Source organism: Andrographis paniculata, unplaced genomic scaffold (genome assembly GCF_009805555.1).
Source record: "Andrographis paniculata isolate CXL003 unplaced genomic scaffold, ASM980555v1 Contig82END, whole genome shotgun sequence".
Classification (NCBI taxonomy): Eukaryota; Viridiplantae; Streptophyta; class Magnoliopsida; order Lamiales; family Acanthaceae; genus Andrographis; species Andrographis paniculata.
The window spans coordinates 1,375,629-1,401,573 of NW_026137620.1; the positions used below are offsets into that span (position 1 = coordinate 1,375,629).

The 25,945-nt window shown below is 32.1% G+C and overlaps 4 protein-coding genes across 19 annotated transcripts; 2 read left to right on the forward strand and 2 right to left on the reverse strand.

Moving 5' to 3' along the window:
• Window positions 1–253: 253 nt before the first annotated feature.
• Window positions 254–2,517, reverse strand: LOC127241402 (pentatricopeptide repeat-containing protein At5g04780, mitochondrial). Its single transcript, XM_051260431.1, has one exon. It carries the CDS (start codon window positions 2,403–2,405, stop codon window positions 549–551), a length of 1,857 nt encoding a protein of 618 aa, XP_051116388.1. The 5' UTR covers window positions 2,406–2,517; the 3' UTR covers window positions 254–548.
• A 6,291-nt stretch (window positions 2,518–8,808) lies between these two features.
• On the reverse strand, window positions 8,809–16,667 carry LOC127241493 (ribonuclease H2 subunit A-like). 6 transcript variants are annotated; one of them, XR_007836542.1, is made up of 5 exons: window positions 16,356–16,659; window positions 16,151–16,271; window positions 15,968–16,079; window positions 12,747–15,810; window positions 8,809–8,885 (listed from the first exon to the last, which is right to left on the reverse strand). XR_007836542.1 is itself a non-coding variant. In XM_051260577.1 (5 exons), the coding sequence occupies exons 2-5, from the start codon at window positions 16,411–16,413 to the stop codon at window positions 15,790–15,792; spliced, it is 312 nt and encodes a 103-aa protein (XP_051116534.1). In that variant the 5' UTR covers window positions 16,414–16,443; window positions 16,558–16,667; the 3' UTR covers window positions 11,961–15,789. The 6 variants fall into 6 exon arrangements, 5 of the variants coding, with proteins under 5 accessions (XP_051116534.1, XP_051116533.1, XP_051116530.1 ...); XM_051260577.1 differs by lacking the exon at window positions 8,809–8,885 and having other exon boundaries at window positions 11,961–15,810; window positions 16,356–16,443; window positions 16,558–16,667; XM_051260576.1 differs by lacking the exon at window positions 8,809–8,885 and having other exon boundaries at window positions 11,961–14,695; window positions 15,745–15,810.
• Window positions 16,668–18,518: 1,851 nt separating this feature from the next.
• On the forward strand, window positions 18,519–25,672 carry LOC127241375 (uncharacterized). 11 transcript variants are annotated; one of them, XM_051260388.1, is made up of 18 exons: window positions 18,519–19,171; window positions 19,314–19,371; window positions 19,868–19,999; window positions 20,084–20,245; window positions 20,345–20,526; window positions 20,660–20,703; window positions 22,248–22,322; window positions 22,406–22,531; window positions 22,629–22,710; window positions 22,926–23,034; window positions 23,141–23,205; window positions 23,295–23,432; window positions 23,515–23,720; window positions 23,934–24,080; window positions 24,166–24,226; window positions 24,615–24,719; window positions 25,124–25,237; window positions 25,343–25,672. In XM_051260388.1, exons 6-18 carry the CDS (start codon window positions 20,660–20,662, stop codon window positions 25,376–25,378), a joined length of 1,308 nt encoding a protein of 435 aa, XP_051116345.1. In that variant the 5' UTR covers window positions 18,519–19,171; window positions 19,314–19,371; window positions 19,868–19,999; window positions 20,084–20,245; window positions 20,345–20,526; the 3' UTR covers window positions 25,379–25,672. The 11 variants fall into 11 exon arrangements, with proteins under 11 accessions (XP_051116345.1, XP_051116346.1, XP_051116347.1 ...); XM_051260389.1 differs by having other exon boundaries at window positions 20,350–20,526; XM_051260390.1 differs by having other exon boundaries at window positions 20,355–20,526.
• On the forward strand, window positions 18,526–20,226 carry LOC127241208 (uncharacterized). Its single transcript, XM_051260137.1, has 5 exons — window positions 18,526–18,661; window positions 18,893–18,972; window positions 19,300–19,371; window positions 19,868–19,928; window positions 20,045–20,226. Exons 1-5 carry the CDS (start codon window positions 18,526–18,528, stop codon window positions 20,224–20,226), a joined length of 531 nt encoding a protein of 176 aa, XP_051116094.1.
• Window positions 25,673–25,945: the final 273 nt, after the last annotated feature.

Consider the following 25,945-nt stretch of genomic DNA (forward strand, 5'->3'; position numbering starts at 1 on the left):
TATGTTTGGAGGTTTGAATTTAGAACCGTAAAAATTTTGAGTTTGAATTTAGGGCCGTAAAAATTTTGAGTTTGAAGTTAATAGTAAAAATTTTGAATTAAAATAGTGATACGATGTGATAAAAATAATTATATATATAATCTTTTGAATGTAAAATTGATTTTTAATATAATATAAATAGCAAGTATTTTATTTAAAAGTTTTTAAAGAAAAAAATTCGGTGAATAGCAAAAATTTGAAAAAATCTCCCAAATGAGACACCCTGAGTAAACCTCCGATCAAACGTAATAATATGCAAACCACGCCAACAAAAAAAGCTACACTAGATAAAGTTCTGTATGACATGCTCGGTCGATAAAACAACGGTAGAGTTTGAACTAGCGACTCCGGCCACCTCTTATGCGCCCATGGATCGAAAAGTTCTTTACATCCACGACGACAAAAGCGAAAGAACGACGAGAACTCTCCTTAACAACCTCGATTCATCGTAAAACAACGAATTAAAGCACAATTCACCTCTTTTGGTCGAAGCATCTCGATCGCCATCGCTACCAAAACTCTCCGCACGAACATCGCCCGTCCCTAAAATGGTGAAACCGGTTATTGTCCCTGACGACAATTTCTCTCCCCGTGAGAGCCGACGCGATTTTCATGAACTCATGGCAATCGCCGCATATCCGTAGGTTCTTCATGATCCTTACGGGCGCGCACGAAGGTAAGCACATTAACCCGAACGTAAAGGCGAGCTTCTCGCTATGATGCTTGAGAAGTTCCCTCTTGTAGCTCTCGTCGACGTCGTGCAAGTCGTGTTCAATCTCGCCCTTGAACCCCAATTCCGCCATCTCTTCAAACAATCCGTCGAGCCTCGAATAGATCTCGTTTATCCGTGGATGCGCTCTCTCGCCGACCATAAACGAATGAACTTTGTCCTTAATCTCAATCCAACTCTTGCCGCGCTCTTTCTTGGCTTCGCTCTCTTTAAGAAGTTTTCTCGCCGACGCGACGTCCTCCCACCTTCGATTCGCGGCGTAAATGTTCGAAAGCAAGACGTGATTCCCGGCGTTGTTCGGTTCCATCTCGAATAACTCTCTCGCCGCGACCTCGGCCACCTCGACATTTCCGTAAACCCGGCAAGAAGCTAAAAGCGAACCCCAAATCGACGCTGTAGCATCGAACGGCATCGTCGCGATTAAATCTCTCGCTTCGTCGATTCGCCCGGTTCTTCCGAGGATGTCGACCATGCAAGCGTAGTGAAAAACGTTCGGCGATAGGTTGTGCTCGGTTTCCATCATGTTGAAATATTTGCGCCCTTTTTCCGACAAACCCATGTGGGCGCACGCCGATAAAATCGAAACGTACGTCACTTCGTTCGGCTTGTACAACATCTGCTGCATCTTCTCGAACAATATCATCGCCTCGAATGGCCGCGCGTGTCGGGCGAAACCCGATACCATCGTATTCCATAAAACGACGTTCTTCTCGTCCGCAGTGCAAAACGCGGCGTACGAGTCTTTAATACTCCCGCATTTCGCGTACACGTCGACGAGAGACGCCGCGACGAATTGATTCGCGCCGAACCCGATCTTAAACACAACGCCGTGCATCTGTTTCCCTTCTATCAAAGCCGCCAACGCAGCGCAGGCGCTGAGGAACGACGAAATACTGTACGCGTTAATTTCGACGGTGTTCCTCTGCGCCGTTAGGAATAATTTCAACGCCTCCTCGTGACGCTCGTTCTGAACGAATCCGGCCATCATCGAACTCCACGTTACGTCATTCTTCTCCGGCAATGATTCGAACGCCTTCGAAGCGTCCCCGACGAAACCGCACTTCGCGTAAACATCAAGCAATGCAGTGCCGACGAACGCATTCGATTCCATCGACGTTTTAATCGCGAAAGCGTGCAACTGCAGGCTCTCGAAGGATAAAATTTTCGAAGCACAAACGCAGAGAACGCTCGACAGAGCAAATTCAGTGATTCCATTTCCTTCTCTGAGCATCTTTATGAAGAGGTTTAAGGATTCATTGCTTCCTCCAATTCGAGTGTACCCGCCGATCAGAGTGTTCCAAGACACGTCGGTCTTCACGCGCATTTCGTCGAACACTTTGACTGCGTATTCGATGCGGCCGCATTTGGAGTAGAGATTGATCAGAATGTTGGAGGTTATGGCGTCGGATTGTAATCGGAAGTGGAGAATTTGAGCGTGGCAGGATTGGCCTTGCCTGATTCTTCTCTGATCGGCGCAATTTATGACTAGGGTTTGGAGATTCTGGATAAAGGATGATCTTGTGACGAGAACACGGCCGTGTTCTTGGAATGGTGGATCGAGCGCAGCAGCAACGGAGATTGAAGAAATGGTTCTGATTGCAGCATAAGATTTGTGATTTCTGCAGAAGGTGTTCATCAAAAGAGATTGATTTTGGGTTAATTTAGTGCATATGAACACTGTTATGGCGATTCTGGTTCTGTTCTTCCTGGAATGATTGACAGTGGTGAAGTGTTCTTAATTGGGTAAGTACATCTGAGTCGTCGGATTCTGTCGACGGTTCAGATTGCAGAGTGAACATAGTAATGAGATTTTGGCGGATTTAGGTGGTGTATATTTGAATGTTCATTATTTAATTTATAGATATATTTAACTGCGATATTAAATAATTATTTTAATTTTAATTTTTATTGTCTAATATAGAGATTAAAAGTAGTAAATATGTCAATGGTAAAAAAAAAAAAAAAAAAAATTTGTATTGAAAAAAAAATAGAAGAATAATGATTGGATATTCCAAATAAGAAAATAGGACGTGGACCGAATGAGTAATTTATATATATATATAATTGCGTGTAATCCGTACTTATATTGAATTATATATTAATTTATTATTTTTTTTATAAATTACTTATAATTGGTTTATATATATAATATATATTATTCGAATTAAATAAATTTTTAAAATAATAGACATATTAAAAATTTAAAAATACTATAATTTATAGAAAATAAAAAAAATTTTAAAAAATACATACATAATAAGAATATAATAAAAATAAAATTTTTATATGTTAAAATTTATTGTAATTTTCTGTATGAATTTTTCAAATAAAAAAAACTAAAAGATTTGAATATGATCTACAAAATTAAACAATCTATTAAAATATTATATTAAAAATCAAATTAACTTGAAAATTTTCATTATGTATATTAATAAAAAAAAAATCCAATTCCCTCGCAAGAATACGAGGAACAAAAATGAATTATATTGCAGATGAAAGATAAAAAAAAAAAAATTTTGATATAAAAAATCTTTTAAGATAAAATAAAAATCACGGGTCAACCAAATCAAAGAAAAAAAACTACTACGATCAAATTGTATTAAGAGTCCTTTCAAGAATGCGCGTAACACGTCTCAATACCACTTTATCAAACGATAAAAATCAGAAATTTAAGATAAAAAAATCAAGATCAAAATTACGAACAAAAAGAATTATCACATTCAAAATAATGATCAAACTATAAATTTGTCCTCTTTACAATTATTTTCAAGGTTGTCAAAGGCAAACCTTCAATTTCATTTTGTTGTCTATAGTGCATGTTTGTTTTGATATAGTTTTGAGAAAATTGAGTTTGACTTTGGTTTTAATTTAAATTTGAAGATAGATTTGAATTTTTGTTTTTCTTTTACGTGTAAATTTTGAGTTTGAAAAGTTTATATGTATTGATTTTATGAGTAATAAATATAATAATATAAATATGTATTAATTTTAAATTTTTAAAATTAATAATAGTATGAGTCGATTATATATATTATTAAAATTTTATTTATTTATATCACAAAATAAAATTATTTTTTACAAAAATGACATATATAGTGTATATATATTATTAAACTATGATTATTATAAATATAAAAAATGAATAATTATTTGGGTTCTTGCACGACCGTGTGCAAGAAATTTATACATTTTAAATTTTTTTAAAATAGAGAAAAAAAAAATCAAAAAATTGTCGACTGCAACATTATGTCGGCCCTAATGAGAAAGTCCCGATTTTGGGTAATTTACTGTGCAAACACTTACCGTAAATCACCCCAAACCGGGGTAACCGGGGTTAAAGAAACAGACCCAAGATGTTCTATTCAAATTTTTGAGCTAGTTTTTCTAATTACTAACAATAGCTCCAATGTTAGGAATTAATGCTTCAGAATTATGCCTTCACACACATCTTCCCTCTCCTCATTCTATTCTTTTTGTAATGGTAGAATATTTTTTGTGATTTTTATTTTGTATTTTTAATTTATTGAAAAAAAAAATATAATATAAATATATTTTAAGGAGAAAAAAGAGAAAATAAAAATATTGACTGACTTAGTTTTACAAAAGAGAAAGAGAATGAGAGAAAAAGAGAAAAAATAATATAAGTATATTTTAGAAAAAAAAGAAAAAAAATGTTAGACCGAATTAATTTGAGAAAGAAAGAGAATGGGGAAAAAAATAATATAAATATATTTTAAACACAAAAAGAGAAAAAAAAAAAAATTCAACCGAAATTAGTCTTATATGAAAGAGGTATAAAATAAAAGAAAAAAAGAAAAATAATTGTTGATACATTTTTTCTGTATTATTAAAAAGATTATGCTATACAAAATGATATATATATATTAATATATTTTAAATTTCTAAATAAATTTTTAAAATTACATTATATAAATATATTCATAAATATATAAATTTAAATATATAAATTTAAATAAATAAATCATTATGAGACAAAGAATGAGATAATAGAGAACACAAAATTTTCAAACTTATAAAATAATTCAAAAGTCTCCCTCAACTACCCTTCTCTAATTTAAAAAATTAAAATATTTAAAAAAAATTGTTTTTTGAAACAACTTCAATTCCCTTCTTTCTTCAATAAAGCTCAGTCCAACTACTCGACCGCGTTATGCCCTTCAAATTAGACGGATGGCTTAGTCATTTGCTCCTGCAGACTAACAGGTGATTTTTATTTTTTATTTTTTTTATTATATAGCAATGGCCGCATCCAAGATGATTCTCGATAATAAGTCCATCGGTAATTCTCAATAATTTTCAAGAGAAAGGAAAGGCGTGTGATGTTGAACTTGCACAACTTATCTAACGAAAATATCTTTTTATTTTTTTCAAAATATTTTTTACAATAAATTAATTTTTACTTTTTTATTTTTTGTATAATAAAAAATAAAAAATTTAATTTTGTACAAAATGACAATGGTAGAAGTAATTGTTACCTTACTACTTTTTATATTTTCTTAGTAGTCTGATATGTTTTCGATTCTTGGCTATTGGTACGAATTGATGCTCTGGAGGTGATTGCTAATCGGAGAAAATTGCAAGTAATATTTCACACTTATACTCTATTATTATTTTTGTCATGTATTTATTTCGCTGGCAATATATATCCCACGTGTTTATGCGATCACGCGCGACCAAATGATAAAAATAACGAATTTTGCAAATATATAGAATATATTTTGTCAGCGAGATAAATAGAGAACAAAAGTGATAATGGGTATGCATATAGGATATTTTTTACAATTTTTTCTTACTAATTGCTTAGAGTAGCACCAGGTGAATCTATTAGGATTCATGACTTACTGTATTATATAAAAATACATATGCCTCAGACATCTTTTATATTGTTTCGATATGTTTGTATGTCGAAATTATTGTTTTGATTGAGATTTTTTTATTTTTTTTTATTTTTTATTTTTCTATATGTAATGATTATTTATTTTTACATGGAATTTATGCAATATAAATACATTGTAGGCACATTATAAAATAAATTTAGCTTTTGGTGTGCATTATTTTATTTTTTGATTCCAGTGTTTGTAATACACTACAAAAAAAAATAATATATTTGTAACGGAATTTTATTCCTAAAGATCAAGTAGTTAACGTAATTCCATCATTAATTCCGTCTCTAATATCATTAGTAACGGAAAAAGTGGATTTAAAGACGAAAAAATCTCGTTACAAAAATGATATTTTCTTGTAGTGATATAGTAGCTTAGATATCAATAAATGCAGTTTAGTAATTGTGACATTGTTGTTCATGCTTTAGCCATTTGTAGATCTTGATGTTGCACTATTTCTATAATGTGGTGATTGATTGTGTTTTGAGCAATTGTTTTGTAGAGCTGCGCGTAAAAATTCCGATTTTATTTTAACAAATTTCGTTGCTTATCGGAGTTGTAGTCTTTCCTCCATTTAAAGTAGATTCAATATTTTTGCATTTATATTTTTGTATGAAAATTCATCTTTAGCTATCACCATCTCTCCCCTTATGATGTTACAAATATTCAAATTGTTCAAAATATACCTATTAATATTTATAGAAAAACATATATAGATTGTTCAACAAAATCTAATACAAATACAACATTCTTACAAAATAAAATACAAATATTTTATGTTGTGCGGTGTCACGAATACGAGTAGTAGTGTATATATATATATCTATATATATATATGTATGTGAGAATTGTGTCTGAAAAATATATTGGGTTTCAAATTGTTCGAAAACCAAGAATTTGCTTTGCAAAAATGTTGTTATTTTTTTTATGGTGTGAGAATCCGCAAAAGACACACTAGACGAACTATATATGACATGTGACCTGAGGTGTCGGGGGTTTGAACCTATGATCTAATGGTCACAAGTCCAACCCTATGCCATCGGACCATTCAAATAATAGAAAAATTTTGTTATTGAGAAGTGAGAATGAACGATAGATTAAAATGGTAGAAAACTATTATTTATAATAGAAAAATTTGTTGTAATAAATAAATTGTGTGGTGTTAGTTTGATAGTATGTTTTGATAAAATAAATAATTAACTCAAATGATTATGATTTTTATATTTTTATAAAATTGTAATAAAATATAGAATAAATAAGTAGAATTGTTTATCTCACTAAAAGTAGAGAAATATATAAATATGCTTCTCTCTAACATTAGTAGTTTATTACTAATCTGTTTCTACCATAAAGATACTTAACGAAAAAAACTGCTTTTGAATCGAACTAACAATGTTTATTCAAAATTTGGGAATAATATATATATATATATATATATAGATAGATTCATTGGATTCGCTGAAGATGGCAGACGCTGAGTTCTTAGTTTCAACTGATCTTGTAGAGCTTATATTCACGCGACTACCCGTCAAATCATTCGATTGAAATCCGTCTCCAAGTCATGGAACGAAATGATCTGCAGTCGGGACTTCGCCCTTGCCCTTGCACATCTCCATCAATCCAAGAAAAATCCATATCGATAGTTTACCGGACCCTTGATGAAAAAGGACACTGCCTCTACAGATTAACGGAAAACTATGAATTGAAGCCATTGCGGAACCTCGGATCCGAATACACCTTTTTCCCGAGGGAGAACCTTTGCTGCGACGGCCTAATACTTGTACATTCGAAGTTTTCTTGGGGTGGCAGAAGGAGAATCGTTGTCTGGAATCCATCTGCCATGACGTATACAGATTTAGGGATCCCTTTTCCGTATCTAGTTATTCCCACATGCTCCATTGCTTTCGATCCATTAACGAAGGGCTATACAATAGTCGCCGCTGATCAGCATCGTGAAAAATACACCGTGTTTAACAACAGAAACGGGCGTTGGAACGAGTTGAAAAGTATGGGGACAACATTTGAAGATGACATCAAAAACTTCCCTTTCGATGGCCGCATGAAATATTTGTGCAATTCCGTAACTGATGGACGAACCGATGGTTACAATATTGCAATGTTCTTCTTCGATGTGACGAGCGAGAGGTCCTACAAATTTCGTTACAATACAGGGAGAGGATCGAGAACCAGGACTTCATACTGTGTTGTTGGTTGTTCGTCCACCCAATTTTGCATGCTTCTTGGCGACATTCGCCGCAGCGAGTGCCGCGTTGTGTGGAAAAAAACCGGAGGCGAATGGATGAAGTTTGATGGCGTGCCGATTCCGTGGACGGAGCTATGGATGGATAGGACGACGGTGTGTTTGAGTCCGGGGACAACGGTCCAGGTGTACTTCACCGACGACGATGATAGAGAGCTTATATTTACTGTTCAATTTGATTATATCTCATGTTTCATAATTTATAATTTGGTTGAAAGAAAAGGCAGAGTGATTTTACATCCGGATGGTTTGTATTTTGGACGTCCTTTGACAATGGGATACTTAGAAAATCTCTTTTTCAGTAATATCGATTAGATTATATAGCTAGCTTTTGTTTTCATTTGCTTATGTTTTTTTTTATTAGGGATGAGCATTCGGATTTTCGGTTCGAATTTTGCCAAATTTAAACCGATCTGAAATCCGAAATTTTAAAAAAAATCAATCCGAACCGAAATAATCGAAATCCGAAATCCGAGAATCCGAAATCTGAATTAAAAAATTCGAACCAAACCGAAAAATCCGAAATTTTAAATATTTTTATTATTATTTTTTTAATTTTTAAATTCTTTTAAATTTTATTATTATTTTATAATATTAAATATATAATATATAAAAATTAAATATATTAAAATATAATTAATAAATTTGAGTTTTTTATATTAAAATATAATATTTTCTAATGAAATATTAAATATATATAATAAAAAAAATATATTAAAATATTATATTTCGGATTTCGGATTGGTTCGAATTTTAAGTATACCGATCCGAAAATCCGAAATTTGTTAAAAATTCAATTCGATCCAATCCGAAAAATCCGAACCAAATTTTAAATTTTGGTTTGGTTCGGATTGAATTTTCGGATATTTTGCTCACCCCTATTTTTTATATGTATGTTTTATTACGCTAACTATTATACTCCCTCATTCTCAAATATGATATCCTGTAGACACTGGAATTGAGAGAGATATAATTAGTAAACAATTAATAATGTATTAGTAAAAATAATTATTATTTAATAAAAATATTTTAAATTAAGATTAATATAACTAATTAATATAATAAAAAAATTTTAAAAAAATTAATTAAAAATTTTAAAATAACATTAAAATGGATAATACTTATAGAAAAAATAACAGAATAAATAGACAGACAAAAATAAAAAGACGGAGACGGTGAGACGGAGGGGAGTATTAATTTAATTTGATGAAATTGAAGGGCAGTGGCAATTGTATTGTCTTGCCTAAATTGATTGTGCAAAATGATTGAATACATAAATCATTATAGTTTTTAATAAATATACAGATAAATTATATAACATTTCATTGCATTTTTATTAAAAATGTATAAAATACTTTGAATTTTATTTAATAAGACTTAAATTGTAAAATATTTTAAATAATTTTTTTAATAAAATAAATAAATAAATTATTGATTAATCGTTTATTTTTATAGTTTAGGTAAAAATCAGATAACAATTTATCTTAAAAAAAAAATTTTAAATGAAGGATTAATCAAATATTTATTTATTTATTTTATTAAAAAAAATTATTTAAGATATTTTATTTTATTTTATTTTTATTGATATAAGACTTGTATTATTAGATTCATATTTAAACTCAATTTTGGACGAAAATGGTAAATCGTGAGAATACGCAATAAATAAAACACATATTTTTACTAAAACAGAAGTGAGTGGTATATATAATATATCCTAAATATAATTGTTAAATATAAATTATTTCAACAGAAGTGAGTGGTATATTATGATATTTTTGATATACCATGCCGAATCATTCATATAGACAGACCCTTATTTATTTTATTTTATTCCAAAAAACCAAGAACATAAATATTCACCTGACAATAATTTATTTTACACAACCATAATTTATTTCCTTATGACTATTTATTTTACACTATAAATTATTTGTTTTGTACTCCCCGTCCAGTTAGAAAGTATACATATTTCTATTTTTAGATGTCCAATTACAAAGTAACCATTTCATTAAATACCCCATTTTTTTCACAAATACCCCTACTTTACATCACATCATTACTTTTATACCAAAAAAGAAATATCATTTCACTACTTTTACCTACACGCCAAAAATAAATGTATACTTTTAACTTGGACGGAGGGAGTATTTTATATTCTTACTCTTATTCCTTTTATTATGTTAGATTATATATAGTTAGAAAAACATCTAAAATGACAAAGTGGATTATATACGGGACTGAAAAATAATTTACTAAGATATTTTGTAAGAAAGAATTCCACACTAACATGGCATGTACGTGGCGATGCCATGTCAGCCGCGTCAACGCCTTGTCAGCAACGGCGAGTCAGTGTGACAACTCCAGTATCGGAATTCTTGACCATTTTAGCAAAAAAAATTTTATTTACGGAACTATTTTCAAACAATATTTATTTAAAATCCTAAAATAATAAATAGTGTTATATAAACTAAAAAACAGTTTATCCAAAATAAAAATAATAAAGAGAAAAAATCAATATTGGTAATCATAAAAACACAATTAATCATTTCTTCTGTACCATTATAATTGTTTAATCCAAACTAGTCTATTGTAATCTCATAAAGGATGTTTGAGAATGAACTCGTTGATCGTGACTTGATAAATTCAAACTACGATGTCTCTATGCCTTGTCTGTAATATATAATTGTCCTAGTGTGATTTTTTTTTACCCGAAGGGTAACGGATGCCGGTTTTCACGTTATTAAAAAAAAAAAAAAAAAACCATAGTACATTTTTTTAATGTGGATAACATTTAAAAAATTGATATAAAACACAACATTATCATTTTAACGAAACAACTATCTTCTATAAATTAGATCATATTGTATTTAATAAATGTCACATCAGAAAAAATTTATTTTATTTGTAACACGACCATGTTTTTTCCGAATTATTTATCACGTCGATTTTTGTTACCGCACGTCAGTGCCGTTGAATATCCAATCCAATCTCATCTAATCTTTTTTCATCTCATCTCATCTATCCCATATAAAAAGTAATTGAATAATAATTTGTCATGATATTTTATATAGTAAAAAATAGAATAATTTATTTGATTGTAATTTATAAAATTTATCTAAAAAAATTCCTATATTTATATATAATTTTATCTAAACCTTTTTACATAAAAGAGTATTTTTATTAAGAGCATGTGCTACCGTCACTTTCTTATTTTTGTCTTTTCATTTTTTACTGTATAACAAAACGCATTACTTTTAATAAAAAATACAGTTATCAATATTTATTACATTTCTTAAAAACCTGTTACCTTAAAAAAATAAAAATAAATAAATACTATCCAAAAAAATTTGAAATTTTAAAATTTAAAATTATAAATTTAACCTAAATTATCTATAATATATATTTAAAATTTATTAACCAATTCTAATGCTCTATCTATTATATTTTAAAATTATTTGCATTTCTCTACCTTTTATATTGAATTCAACGAAATCACTAGTGAAAATAATCCTTTCAATCAGATCTTAAATCCAACAGTTGGAAATGAAAGTTTTGCAGGCAATGGATCGAACAAGTTTATTTTGATAATTCCAAAATTTCAAATATAATATTATATAAAAATATTTTTAAACAATAAAAATATATATAAATAAATAAATTATTTATATATTATTACATAATAAAAATATATAGAAATGAATAAATAATTATGAATTTATAAAATAGTAAAAGTAATGAGTTAAAAGTAATTTATTATAAAAATGAAATGACTTGAATTAATATAATGCCGATAATAAAGTAAAGTAATAATTATAATATATGCTTTAAATATAAAATTATATTTCAAATAATTATATCACCTTATATATTTATAACATAAACACAATTTTTTCATATACGCTTTATAGATAAAATTACCTTTCTACTTATTTCAATTAAAAAAAATATATATCATTAATCATAATATATTAAAAAATTAAGTTTAATATTTTAATAAGAAAATTAAAGATAAACTTTTTTTAGTCCCTATCTAACCATTTTTATTATTTGTGGACCTTATTTGAAAAAATAGTTTCGTAAATAGAAATTTTTTCGCTAAAATGATCCTCTAGTACCAGACTTGTCACATTAGCTGGCTGTTGCTGATGTGGCGCTGACATGATTGATGTGTCATCACCAACCATGTAGATGTGCTGACGTGGCGCTGACATGATTGATGTGTCATCACCATGTAGATGCGCTGACGTGGCGCTGACATGATTGATGTGTCATCACCATGTAAATGCTACGTCAGTGACAAGTGAATTTTTTCTATTTTACATAATATCTTATGGATTTTTTTTTTTATTTTACATAATATTGTAGTAAACTATTTTTTAGCCCAGCATGACTTATTTTTATCATTTTTAAATAAACTCTATATGAAATGAAAGAGTTTTACAAATAAAATTTTTTTTCCGCTAAAATGAACCTCCGACGTGGCATCTACGTGATGACGACACACACGTCAGCGCCACATTAGGAACGACGGACTAACGTGACAAATCCGACACCGGAGGACTAGCTAAAAAAAATTTACTTACGAGACTATTTTCAGACATAGTCTAAAATGATAAGGAAAAACTAAAAGAACAATTTACCTAAAAATTAAAAATACCAAAAAACTATATTTAAAAATCAAAATTTAATACTATTAAATAAAATCTTATAGATATATTTTTTTTTTTCCTAATTTTATTTAGCAGATATTATTCTATATATTTGAAAAACAAACCGTCGAAACCGAACCCGATCATAGGGACATGTACATTACCCGTTCTATTGGCTGCCGGCCTTCAATCGGCTTCGAGCATCTCCCAGGACTGGTGGCTGGTCTCATCTTCACCACAAGCCTTTCTGCCTAGGAGAAGATGGCTTCACATTGCCTTTGCAGTTCTCATCCTTTTCTGACTTCCATTTACTCAGATTGCACTTCTCATTCATTCGTTGTTTTCGTCGGGCTTTTGGGCAGGCATTCTCGTCGAAGTCTTTCTTACAAGACAACGAGAATCACAAGAACAACAAAAACATGATTTCCTCAAGCAGCAAATCATAGATATACACATAATTCCAATGGAAGAAAAATCAAAGGACAGATCAAGGCCTTGTTGCATAAACCTTTGAATTCCTTTTTACAAGACAACAACAACCACAAGATATGCAGAAGCATGGGTGATTAAACAACAAGAAACGTAGCTGATTCTACAAGCAACAAATCATACAGATACAAATAGATCCAATGTAAGCAAAATCAATGGCCAAAGCAAGGCTTATTGTATTTCTAAAGCTCTAATATCTGAAACCTTTGAAGCCTTTCTTACAAGGCACTGACCATTGCAAGAACTACAAAAAATTGAATGAATAAAGCACAAGAAACATAAATGATTCTTCAAGCAACGAGTCATACATATACACATAAGTCCAATGTTAACCAAGAACAAAGACCGAATGAAGAACTTCGATCGCAACCAAAATCCATTTTAAGCGGGTTTGCTACAAATTTCTACATTCACTCCCTCATTCTCTATCCATAAAACAATTCATATGAATCAATCCTCATTCTAATAATTTATTCACAAAGAAACACAAAAAGAATCAAATGGAGAATATATCTAAGCCTCTTGTTTTCACAATCATTAATGTTTTTTCGTCTACAAACAAAAACATCTAAATTCACTTTTCTCAGAAAGAGTTCAAGAAATTTTGCATTTGGAATTCAGATCTGAATCAATGAAATGCACCGTCAAATCCTCGATTTGTTGATATATATAACACTACGCCAGAAATAATCAACTTAGAGTCAACAGCATGCTTGATTCATGAGGTGTAGAATAATGATTGCATCAGTTTAGTGCATCATCCTAGTAAAAGTAGAAGGCCAAAATATCAGTCACATTTGCAAAGTCAAAACATAACCTAAGGCAACATGTCCCTCTAGCTGGTAGATGTAAACATAGTTGTCTTGACATAGGATTTCAAAACTATTAAGCATTATCCACCCCACAAACAAGTGCTACAGAAGTATAATTAAAATATACAACTGATGAACTAAAAGAATGATAAATCAATTCCAGAAAGGACCAGGCATTTGCTAGACAAAAGTTACAAATGTATCCCATAGACAGATTATTACTTCACACATAAACATTAATAAACTAGGAACATGAAGACCAACAATATTGAATAGTAGCTGGACGAAAAAAAAAAAAAATAACACTTCAACTACAAGCAAACCTAACCCAATATAACATAAGATGCACCAATCATTTGAACAGCATCATGCAATTTTTCAAGTCACGAACCAGCTCCTAACCACCTTGAAAACTCTACTAGACATCAACAGGACATATCATCCTATAGTAACACAGTTCAAATTTGTAATCACACAGCATCTCTTACCACCTTGAGGACGCCAAACATCAACACACTTGCACACGCCAGAAAACTCTGACCATCATATGCTAAAATAGAAGTTCCATCTACTAATGTCACCGTTAAAGAAATAAAAAAAAATAAAAAAAAATAAAAAAATAAAAACAGCCTAAACATGCAAATGATCTGAAGCAAAAACAGAGAGCTGGAGTGCACAGAATCACCACCTACAAAAACCTCAGTGCCCTTTAAATTGTCATCTCATCTTAAAAACAGCAGGTTCCATCCACTTATAACACCATCAGAATGTCTTAAAAAAACAGCCTTGCCAAGAAAAACTACGTGAAGAGCCTGCACAGGAACACCAATTAGAGAAACACCTCGTCGCATAAATGGTTGATAGGAAGAAAGCAAAGTGAGAACAAGTTCTCCAGTGAAGAATCCCAAGTCAAGAAAGGCGTGAGATACATCCAATCCAACCTACTGTTTAGAGGAACTGACAGCTTTGGATATTAATAAACACCTACAAAGTTTGACGAGCTGAGCAAAAGGATAAGGACAATATGTATTAAACTGCAGGGTACTCTGATAAATAAAATATCTTCAATACTAGAGAAACACATAATACAAACTTTGAAAAGTCACATTCAGTTCCAGCAGTCGATAGCAACTATCAGAAAAGGATGTTAATCATGAACGGTGACTTCAATACACACCCACACAAACAAAGGAATTCTAATGTAGTTTGGATGATAGAGCATTGTCTAATTTGTTACCAATATACTAATCATGCTGCAATATTCTTCTTTCTCAAAAGAACGGTCACCTATTTCCTTACTCCTTCTAGTCATATTGAATTATTGATACACGGGACAACAAGTACGTGGCGTTGTTAGACCCAGGCACAGGGATAACAAGTTATCCCTTCATTCTTCTGCCAGCCCGGGTTTCCATCCTATATACTCGTAGCCCGGAATATTCTTATGACGTAATTTTAAATGTGACGACAACCAATCGAATTTGGAACTCCAAATTTGTATAGGCAGCAGCCTTTTTCAAAGGATTTTGTCATACGAAACGAACAAGTAGTGCCATGTATTGTTTAGGCATCCTCATGTCTTTAACAATAGTCATATTGAATGTTGATACACGGGACAACAAGTACGTGGCATTGTTACACCAAGGCACAGGGACAACCAAGTTAATCCCTTCATTCTTCTGCCAGCCCGGGTTTCCATCCTATATACTCGTAGCCCGGAATATTCGCATGATATAATTTTAAAAGTTGCATGTTCCGTAAATAGAAGAAAACGAACAATAGAATCATGAACTCCAAATTTGTATAGGAAGCAGCCTTCTTCAATGGATTTTGTCATACAAAACAAACATGAATAACTTACAGAAATGTCAGTGAGTCGGAAATAAGGTGTAATGCAGGTTGTTCCTCACAATCGGTTCTTGCAATCCTGTCAAATTTCAAACATAACATCATCATTGTTTTACACATTAGAGATGAAAAACACGAAATCATAGTTCGAATTTCAAGAGGTATGATCAGATGAAACAACATTTAGAACTGCGAAAGTAGCTGTAGTTTCCGAGATTGAAAGAATTCGCACCGACCTTTACCGCTAGATTCAATGTCTTCACTTTTTCCCTTAGCTGGAGTGATGCTGTACCTTGTTTGCTCATTTGCCGCTTGCCGTTGCTTCCATTACCATCCTCACCCGATTCCCTATATCGCAGAATACGTTAAACTCAGGCAGATAAAATGCATCAGATTTCCTCTAAGAACATAAGACTAACCATAAAACCTCGACGAAATCTTTAGAATAAGCCGAGCAAGTTCCCCAACTGAAGCGCACCAACTTAGGGAATCCAAACACCGAATGCTTGTGATTACTAAGCCAAGCCTTCGTTTGTGGATCTGTCGAACGAATAACATACATTTTTTCTCAACAAAATACACAAATCGTCGATAAGATTGTAGAGTAGAAAAATAGAAGCATACCTCCAGGGTATCCCGACCTAAAATTCCTATGTAGGTTTTCTGCTGTTTCATCCAGCATCCAATCGCGCAGAGCTCTCTCTCTCGTCACCTGACGAGGATGAAAATCTCTGTGATAACTCATCTATGTGCAGAAGGGATTTATTTGTCCGGCTGAATCTAGAACTGATTTTTTTGGAAACCATAAATAGGAAGGGTTAGCTACCTTTGCAATGATACTACCACTACTAACAAGAGACTATCGGTTTCGATTTCATTAGGCCATCGCATCAATGAAATGAAACGGTTTCTTCCATATGTCTCTTGTCTTCCACGTCGTATCATGTGCCAGTCGTCAGAAGAAATTTATTTCATTTTATATCGTTCATATAAGAAACTCATTTATACCAATTTTAATTTCTCTTTCCATCGTATTATTAAATTATTTATTTTTATAATAATAATTTTTATCTAATATATATATTTATTAGTATTTATTTATTTAATAATTTAATTTATAAATAATAATAAATATTTATTATTATTATTATTTTCTTATTATTGTGATCAATATTAATAATATTATTTAATTATAATTATTTATATTTAATAAAATTTAATATAAAAAACATATTTAATATAATAAAAATTAATGTGATATGAAAATTCAATTTTATGGTACAACCTTTTGGTATTATTATTAATTGGTTATATTTAATTAAAATTTTATTTAAAAAAATATATCAATATTGGTATCATTTTGTAAAAAATAAAATTTTATAAAATATAAAAATATAAAAATTATTAATAAATATATATATAATAAAAAATATAATATATAAAAACTAACTAAAAAGATATTTTTAATTGGAACACACGGCAAAAATACACTAATATCCCGGTTTCAAGGGAATGCTGCAGATGCATAGCACTGGCAAGCAAATAATTGATTTTTAATTTTTTTTGTTAATCCGACGTGGGGGTTTCCCTGTTAGTTTGCTGATGGCCTTATTCTCAAAGTCTAGAACCCTAAACTTTTCGGTTCGAATCGGTTTGTTAGTTTGCTCATTAATCAACTCTATAACAAAAGAGTTCTCTAAATAATTATATTTCATTTGTTTCAAGTATTTTAGCAATATTTGTAAGTGTAATTTTTTTTTTTCAATTTTTTTTTATATGTATATAAATTCCCTTTTTATCATTATAGATACAACTCCTAAAATTATATCAAGCTAAAAAAAATAATGACAAAAGGCAACATCCTACTACCTAAAAAAATGCACATCTCCACTCTTTGAAAGAAGATGCTCAAGTTGTGCCGTAAGAGATGACCTAATGGTGTAGGAGTTGAACTTGTGATCGTCAGGTCATGAGTTCAAATCCTCGGCCTACTGTGACTTTTCCGTCAGACCTGGTTTGCAGGTCCAAGTTGATCTACTTATATTCACAACTGTGTGTATTTTTTTTTTTTTTTAAGTGTAGTTTTATTTATTTATTTATTTTTAAATAATAGCCTAAATATAATCTTTTTGTGAGAAAAGAAATTATAGATTTAAAAACACGGCGTAATTGTATAGTAATAATAAACTAAATCAAATTTTAGCATAACAAAACCTTATTACTTTGTCTCTATGTGCTCAATTCAACAAACAATAGTCCATTATTTTCAAGTTTAACTAATATACAGATAAAATTACGATAGAATTTGATAAATTATATCAAAATTATTTTTATTATAACTGGCTTGTTATTGTTGAGGTCGCACCAAAATGAACCTAACAATAATAGAAACAATGGCGACAATTCTATGTATGTGGTTATACGGATCCGTACCCGGCAAACCACTTGAATTACGTGTGGTTACGAAACGGGTTCAATCATTCCGGGTACAACCCTACCCTCAACATCACCTCAATCCGGGTCGGGTGACCCACCTAGGATCCAATCATTTTGGCGGCCATTTCGTGCTCGCGTGACAGCAGTGTTTTCATAATTCACAAAACGACAAATCCGCCACGCGAAATGTCCAAAATGCCCTCCACCCATTCATTGTGGGTGGTTCTTTTCTTGTTTTTGTTTTTCGCAATAACACAAGTTGAAACTATCTATAGAGCAAAGTCACACAAGTGTCTTTTTTGTCGAAAAATTAATAGGAATTAATGTCGATGGGGAAGGAGGTCAAGAAGGTGTGAAAATGGGGGAGAAATTGGTGTTCATGTGGGGGTATATTCCGGGGGCGTTGTCGCCGGTGGTGGTGCGGCCACCCAACGGGGGAAATCCTTGGAAGGATGTTTGCGGCGGTGGCTGCGGTTTCGCCATGGCAATTTCTGGTAATTTGTTTCCCCTTTGACTGAATTGCGTAGTTGGAGAGTCGGCATTGGATTCGAGTGACAACTGATGGATTGATTTATCTGTCTGTTGGGTAGCGATGGAAGTGGCTGGCCTTCTATTTTCAGCTGTTGTATTTAGTGAATGGTTCCGAGCAAATTGCTTTTTAGCATTTCCAGTCGTTTAACTGTGAAATTGATTGAAAAACCTGTATGTTTGTGCATTTCTGCAAGATGCCTACTCTGGTGCTGTGCTGTTTCACTTTGCTGAATTCAGCTGCAATGTTCGCCCCGCCCTAGATTCACGGCTTTCTGTCAGGATGACTAAAAATTTCTATGTTTATATTTAGGGGGATGTTGGTTCTGGAATATATCTAAGTTCAATTTTCAATTTTGATTCCAAAAAGATTGGTTCTCGTTGAATTTGGAGAATGTTCGAAGAAGTGGGTTGACTAAGTTTGAATTTGGAACGACAAGAGACATGGATCTGACCCTTTTTTCTGTTTTTTAAAGGTTTGAAACAACAATCTCTCACATTAATGATGGAAAGCATAGATAATTAATTGCAGTTTTCAATTTTGAGTTCATTCTCTTATTTATTGCAAGTGTTTCTTGTAGTAGGACTCTTAATTAATTCCTAGATTGTTGTGGACAGATTCTGGGAAGCTCATTACATGGGGATCCAAAGTTATGTGACTTGTGGGAAACACGGGGTAATAAAGTAGTTGCTATTTTCTTATTTTTCAACATCTTTGTCAATTTCATGTGCTATGCTATAATAAAAGGCCTTTTTTTTGCTGATGTTATTAAGGAAATGCCAGAGCCTTTTCCACTTCCTGCAGATGCCATGATAGTGAAGGCTAACAGGAGCTCTTCAGATATCCCCATTCAATAAATTAATGTTAGGTTTTAGCTTCAATGTTCTGCTTCACTCTATAATTAAAAGCAAAGTAGGCCACCCTCCAGGTTAAGCAATTTGAAAATGATTCAAATGATTGGCGATTAGTGTTGATGGCCATGTCGGTCGGTAACAAATGTAGTAGTTTTGGATATCTCCTATCTCCCATTCGTGGAGGGAAGCTGAAGTACTTGTATTGAGAGCTAGCTGAAGCATTGCGTTGCGTGTGTACATGAGCTACATATATAGTTCTTCTTGCATTTTGAATCTCTGATCTATCAACTGACTTGAGTTACCATGGTTAAATGTAGCTAGCTGGTGGGGAAGTTTATACATGGGGGTGGAAAGAATGCGTGTGTTCCTTCTGGAAAGGTTTTTACGGACCCTTTAAAGCATAGATACGCATACTTTTGAGAAGCAAAGCATGTTGTTGAATGAACAAGGTAATTGGTCTCTGATTTGGCGATTTTCCGAATGTCCTGTCCAAGTTACACTGACTTACAAGTTGAAGATCATCTCTTTTGCAGTGAGTCCTCGCTCCCATGGTTCACGATCATGTGGAGGGTCTGATGAAAAGTCTAAGCGAGCTGAAGGCTCAGCATCCGGAGCTCTTTCTGCATTCCCTTGTTTGGTTTCACTCAACCCAGGCATTACGATTGCTGGTGGTTGACACACATTAGCATTGTCGGGTAATTATTTGTATTTCTTTATTTAATGTCACGAGCAGCAGAGCTGCTGCTATCTTGCTTCTTTTTCCTTTTGTTTGCCAAAGTTACAGACAAATGTAGGACAGGACAGGACAGGACGGGATTATGATGGTATCTTGACTTCACCTCATCCTGTATTGAATCATTTTTCAACAAGGATCACGCCATGGGCCTTTCTCGTGGAAACATGGCGGCTTCAGAGGGTCAGTTCCGGAAGTTGTTAAGGCTATCGACAATAGTGCAGTGCAGTGCAGTGGTTACAGGTATGTTGCATACAAGGCATCTATGATTCAACTTCATTTATTTTACATATGCACTTTTCAGAATTTCTCTCACATTTAAGATATTTGCAAATGTATTTATTTACATTGTTGCCTCAAATTTTTGTGTTATCAGATGCTGGTGCCCTGCCCTACTCACCTTTGGTTGGGGATGGACAGGTGAGCATCTCTTGATTTTATTGGTGCCGATCATTTATCTGGCTTCTTGATTTTAGTGCTGCACACATACACACATTAACTATTTTTATGATGCCTTGCGTTGCTTAAGAATTTTTTAAATTAGAATCGACTTAAAAGAATAGTATCAAACAATTTAACTTTCTCATTTCTTGATTTTAGTGTGTGTATAATTATATATACACATATCATACCTGAACAATGTCTAGCTTAAGAAATACTTCCTCCTTCCATTTTGTCCTGAAGAATATTTATACAGTTTTTTAGGTGATTGTTCTTTTTGTTATAAATGGACAACTTTGACCTTACGGTAGAGATTAAAAGTAATAAATGAATGAACGATAAAAATGTAAAATTTATGTTTAAAAAAAAGGAAATAGTTGTTTGACGTCCCAAATATGAAAGTAGGACATTAGTTTGTTGACGGAAGGGGGAGTATATGACATTTAAAATGAACTTTATGGAAAATATAAATAATTAAATATTTAATGTGAATATGTTATAAATAAATATATTTTTTAATATAATATTTTTAAAAACTAAGTATTATAAATGAATAATATTTAAAATATAATATTGGTGTACATAAATTTAGAATTTTTCAGTATAAAAAAAATTATATGAATAAATGAACATAATTTATTTTTTTTATTTAAAATATTTGGACCCCGTAAATAAAAGTATTTTTAAAAAAAAAACAAAAAAAATCTATAGAAATATTATGTACAGAACCCTCGCGTCAGGCTTCCTTTTTTTTTTTTTTCCCCATAAGGTGAAATTGGACAGTTCCGGTTCGGTTTGGATTCGGCCGTTCCGGGCCGTCCCGTTCCTATTCGGCCGAGTTGCCGTACTACGTCCTGTACAGCATCTGCTGTGAACTTGGCACCGGCTCTCTCATTCTGTTTTCTTCCCTTTCCCTCTCCCTCTCCGTCTCCCTCTACCTCTCCCTGATGGCGTAAGTTATTTTGTTTTGTTTTTTTACTGATATTTTTATCCAGCGCAATGTTCTGCACCAAAGCTTGTGCTTGCGAGAAAACAGCATTGTTGAGTAGCAGTATGGCTGTTTGGTTTTTGTTTGGTGTTTAAATATAGTAGTATGGCTGTTTGGTGTTTAAACTGTCTGGTCTTTGTTTGGTGTTTAAATATAGTAGTAGTATGGCTGTTTTGTGTTTGTTCGGTGTTTAAACTGTTTGGTGTTTGTTCGGTGTTTAAACTGTTTGGTCTTTGTTTGGTGTTTAAATATAGTAGTAGTATGGCTGTTTTGTGTTTGTATGGTGTTTAAACTGTTAGGTGTTTGTTTGGTGTTTAAACTGTTTGGTCTTTGTTTGGTGTTTAAATATAGTAGTAGTATGGTTGTTTTGTGTTTGTTTGGTGTTTAAACTGTTTGGTCTTTGTTTGGTGTTTTAGAGTAGCAGTAAGGCTGTTTGGTGTTTGTTTGGTGTTTTAATAGAGTAGCGGTATGTATATATATATATATATATACATTCTGTCGTTTAAATATTCATCATATTCTCTATTTGTTGCAGAAATATTGTTAATTTGTTACGCGGAAGGGAGATATCCCCCAACGGACAAAGAACAAAACGAAAGTTCCACTCATGGTATATATATACATGCAACTTGTTTATTAATTGTTAACGGTTTGTAAATTATATTTGTCATCGTAAGTCTATATAAATTACAGGGTAGAAGCAAGGTCATTAGAACATTTGTTTAGCCAGTACTACCCTCCTCTGAGGGTACAACCTGAACCCTTCCCAATAAGTGCATTAGCCTTCAATCAAGCTGGAAATATGCTTGCATTCAATCAGTTAGTTCATTTTCTCTCTATGAATGTATAATTCAACATAGTCTTTCCAAAATTATTACTTGCTTTGTAAAAATCTACTGTGCTTTAATGTTTACAGTGGCAATTTAGTGAAGATAATTACTTGGCAAACTGGAAGATACCTATTGCAACCGGTTGGGGAAAATGTCACAACTTGGGCGGTAAGTTGTCTATATGTTCATCCCATTGTCATAAGCTATATGATCTTTTAGCATGCACCCAAGGTCCAACTGTTAATATAATTATTGGGACAATGTGTCACGATAGCTTGGTTATAGGTTCTTGAACATGTAATTGTTTTGCTAAGTAATAGTTTCTTTGTGTGCTTAGAACCTTACAGAATTTAAGTTCATGCTTGCATTCGGCCTTTTTGTAGGTTAAATTCCATCCAATTGAATCTAATGTGTTTACAAGTGGAATTAGAAGGAATGGCGTAAAAGTGTGGAATGCAAATCATTTCGCTGTTATCAGGATATATCACTTTAGTAATCTCAAATTTTATATTGATCAATACTTTATTTATTTATTATTATTTAAAAAAAAAAACACTTTGTTAAGGCATTTTCATTTATTTATTTTGCCAATTTGCAGGGACTGAAGTGTTATCAGTCGCTTTCAATACTGAGGAAATCTTGGCAGTAGCCAGTGAGAATAAGGTTAGCATTTTAGAGAAAAACAAACAGTATTGACTTTGTTTGATTGATGTTATGATAGCTTCTATGAGTTACCCTTTTGTATGCCACAGCTTTTCATATGGCCATATAGAGCAGGAGAGGGAGAAGGACCGGTAGATCTTGTTGTACTTGAACCTATCCTAACAATAAGAAGTTCGATCAGAGCAGTATATTTTCATCCCACTGCTGCATATCTTATGACTGCTGAGGTTCTATTTTTGGCACTGTTTATTTTTATTTTATTTTTTTACATTATCTTAATATATTATTTTTATTGTGATTGCCTTTTAGGCCAGTGAATTTGATATTTTGGCTATGGACCTTGCAACTGTACCTAGAGATGAGCATAACCTCTCTGTGTCTACGGGAGCTGCTTTTCTACAGGTTCAACATTACACAACAAACCTTAGAATATGGGAGTATGACATAAGAAATCCATATACAGCTCTTACGGAACGGAGGTGCCGCTTAACAATTCAACAGGTTATTCTTTGTAGGTATGTAAAGTTATTTGCTTTTGGGAATGTAATTGGTTTCATTTATGGATATTAAGATGATTCCCAATGTGAATTGCTTTTACTTTCCAATATAAAATTTCATTGTACATAATTAATCACCATATTTTATTTTATTTTATTTTAAAATAATTTTCCTTTTCTTTCTCATAATCGGATGGCTTCAAACGCTTACATATGACATTATTTTGCTAGGGAAATGGGTGCTCATATTTCTCCATGCGGAAGATTTTTAGCCGTTTGTGTAGCATGTCTTAAGCCAATAGAGGATCCTCCTCGTCGTGGTCCTCGTCGGGTTTTGTTTGAATTAAGGATATATTCTCTTATGGAGCCTGGGCCTATGTGAGTCTCATTTTTTTTGCATGCTACAAGTTTATCCAAATTTATTATCTTTTCTTAAAACTGATACTTTTTTTTTAATATATAGATTTGGTTTTTCTTTACGATCTTGTCTAATCTACGCACCTGCATACGTGACTGCAATACAGGTTAGTTGTGTTATCTGATTTGGTTTTTTTACTTATGATCATTTCTGAGGTGTTTGATAGTATTAACAATTGAATGTATGATCATTACTTTATAATCAATTGTAAATGCCAAATTTTAGGTTGGTGTTTGGTTGTATCTATACTTTGGAAAGTTATAAAGGTATTCACAATGGAAATGTAACTAATTTTGGAAATAAATGACATTGTTTATTAGTATATGTATTTTTCAAATGTTCCCAATTAGCTTGGTTATAGGTCTATTGTAATAAATAAATATGCAAGAATACAGGATAATTATGACGTTTTAATGTTTCTAATACATTTGTTCGAATGTTGTAATACTTATCATTATATATATTTTGTTTATTTTCATTTGGCAACGCTCTAGTTCTCGCCTACCTCAGAACATCTATTGGTAGCTTATGGACAGTCCAACAAATTGCTTTCTAAAACCACTGAGATTGGGGAAGCACCGGAGTATAGAATTTTAGAGGTGAGGGTTATGTGTAAAATCACATATTTTGTTGTGCGTATTTTAGTGAGACATTTTCACTTATGATTTACTAAAATTAGTATATTTTGATAACTCTAATTCATTATGTCATTTATTTATTTATTTTTTGTGTGTAGTGTGAGAAAGCTAAAATGATTGAATTTCATTTTTAAGATCTACTGACTTAATGGATTTTAGGATATATACATAATCTTGTATGCTTGTATCTCATGTATTTTGATAAAATATTCTACTGCATCATGAATAAATTTTTATTAAACATAATCACCATCTTTTTCATATAGTTGGTCTTTGATATTAAGAATTACCAAATTATACTGAGCACTAATGTATTTTTGTGTGTATTAACAATGTTCATTTCCTTTCATTGTATGGTCTCTCAGGTGTACAGTGTTCGTAATCTGCAACGAATTAAGTCTATTTACAGCGAACAAGAAGTGGCAGCTGCAGCATGTTTTCATCCTTTGGCTGGTGAAGGCTTTGCTTATGGAACGAGTGTAAGTGAAAAAAGTTTAATTTAATTTAATTTAATTTTATTTTATTTATATTGTGCTTTAAACACACATCTAACCTAACTATTATTTTCATCTAAATAATGTTAGGATGGAAGGGTCCGGTTTCTAAAATCGGATATATAACTGGATGAATTGGATTTTGACCACCATGGCGGCTTTCTAGACGAAAGGCAGGCTGGTGTTGAAGGCTTCATCATGTAAGGCGAGAAGAGAGCAGCAGCAGGAGAAGAGAGCAGCAGGTGAAGAGTGTGACCTCTAGTGTCTTCTTCGCGTTTATAATTTTGAGCAGCATTGTGATTAAAAATGACTCTCGCCTATCGCCTATCGGCACATTCATCATACTACTTCACAATTAACATCATCCAATCCAAATCAAATCAAAACACCAATTCAGATCGAATTATTTATGATTCAAATCATGATAGATCTATAGATCAAATCAGATGCATATGATTAATTCAAATGCATGCCAAAAATCGTATTTGTCGATTGTGGCTAGCCTCAGCTCCTTTAGTTGCTCGTGCTCTCTCGAGTAAACGTTCGTTTCCAAAAGATACTGCAACAACAATAACATAATAATAATAATAATAATAATAATAATAATCATCATCATCATCAATACGCCATTGAAGAAGATAAATCAATGTATTAGATATAATGAAATGCATAAATAATGCATAAATTTTAGTC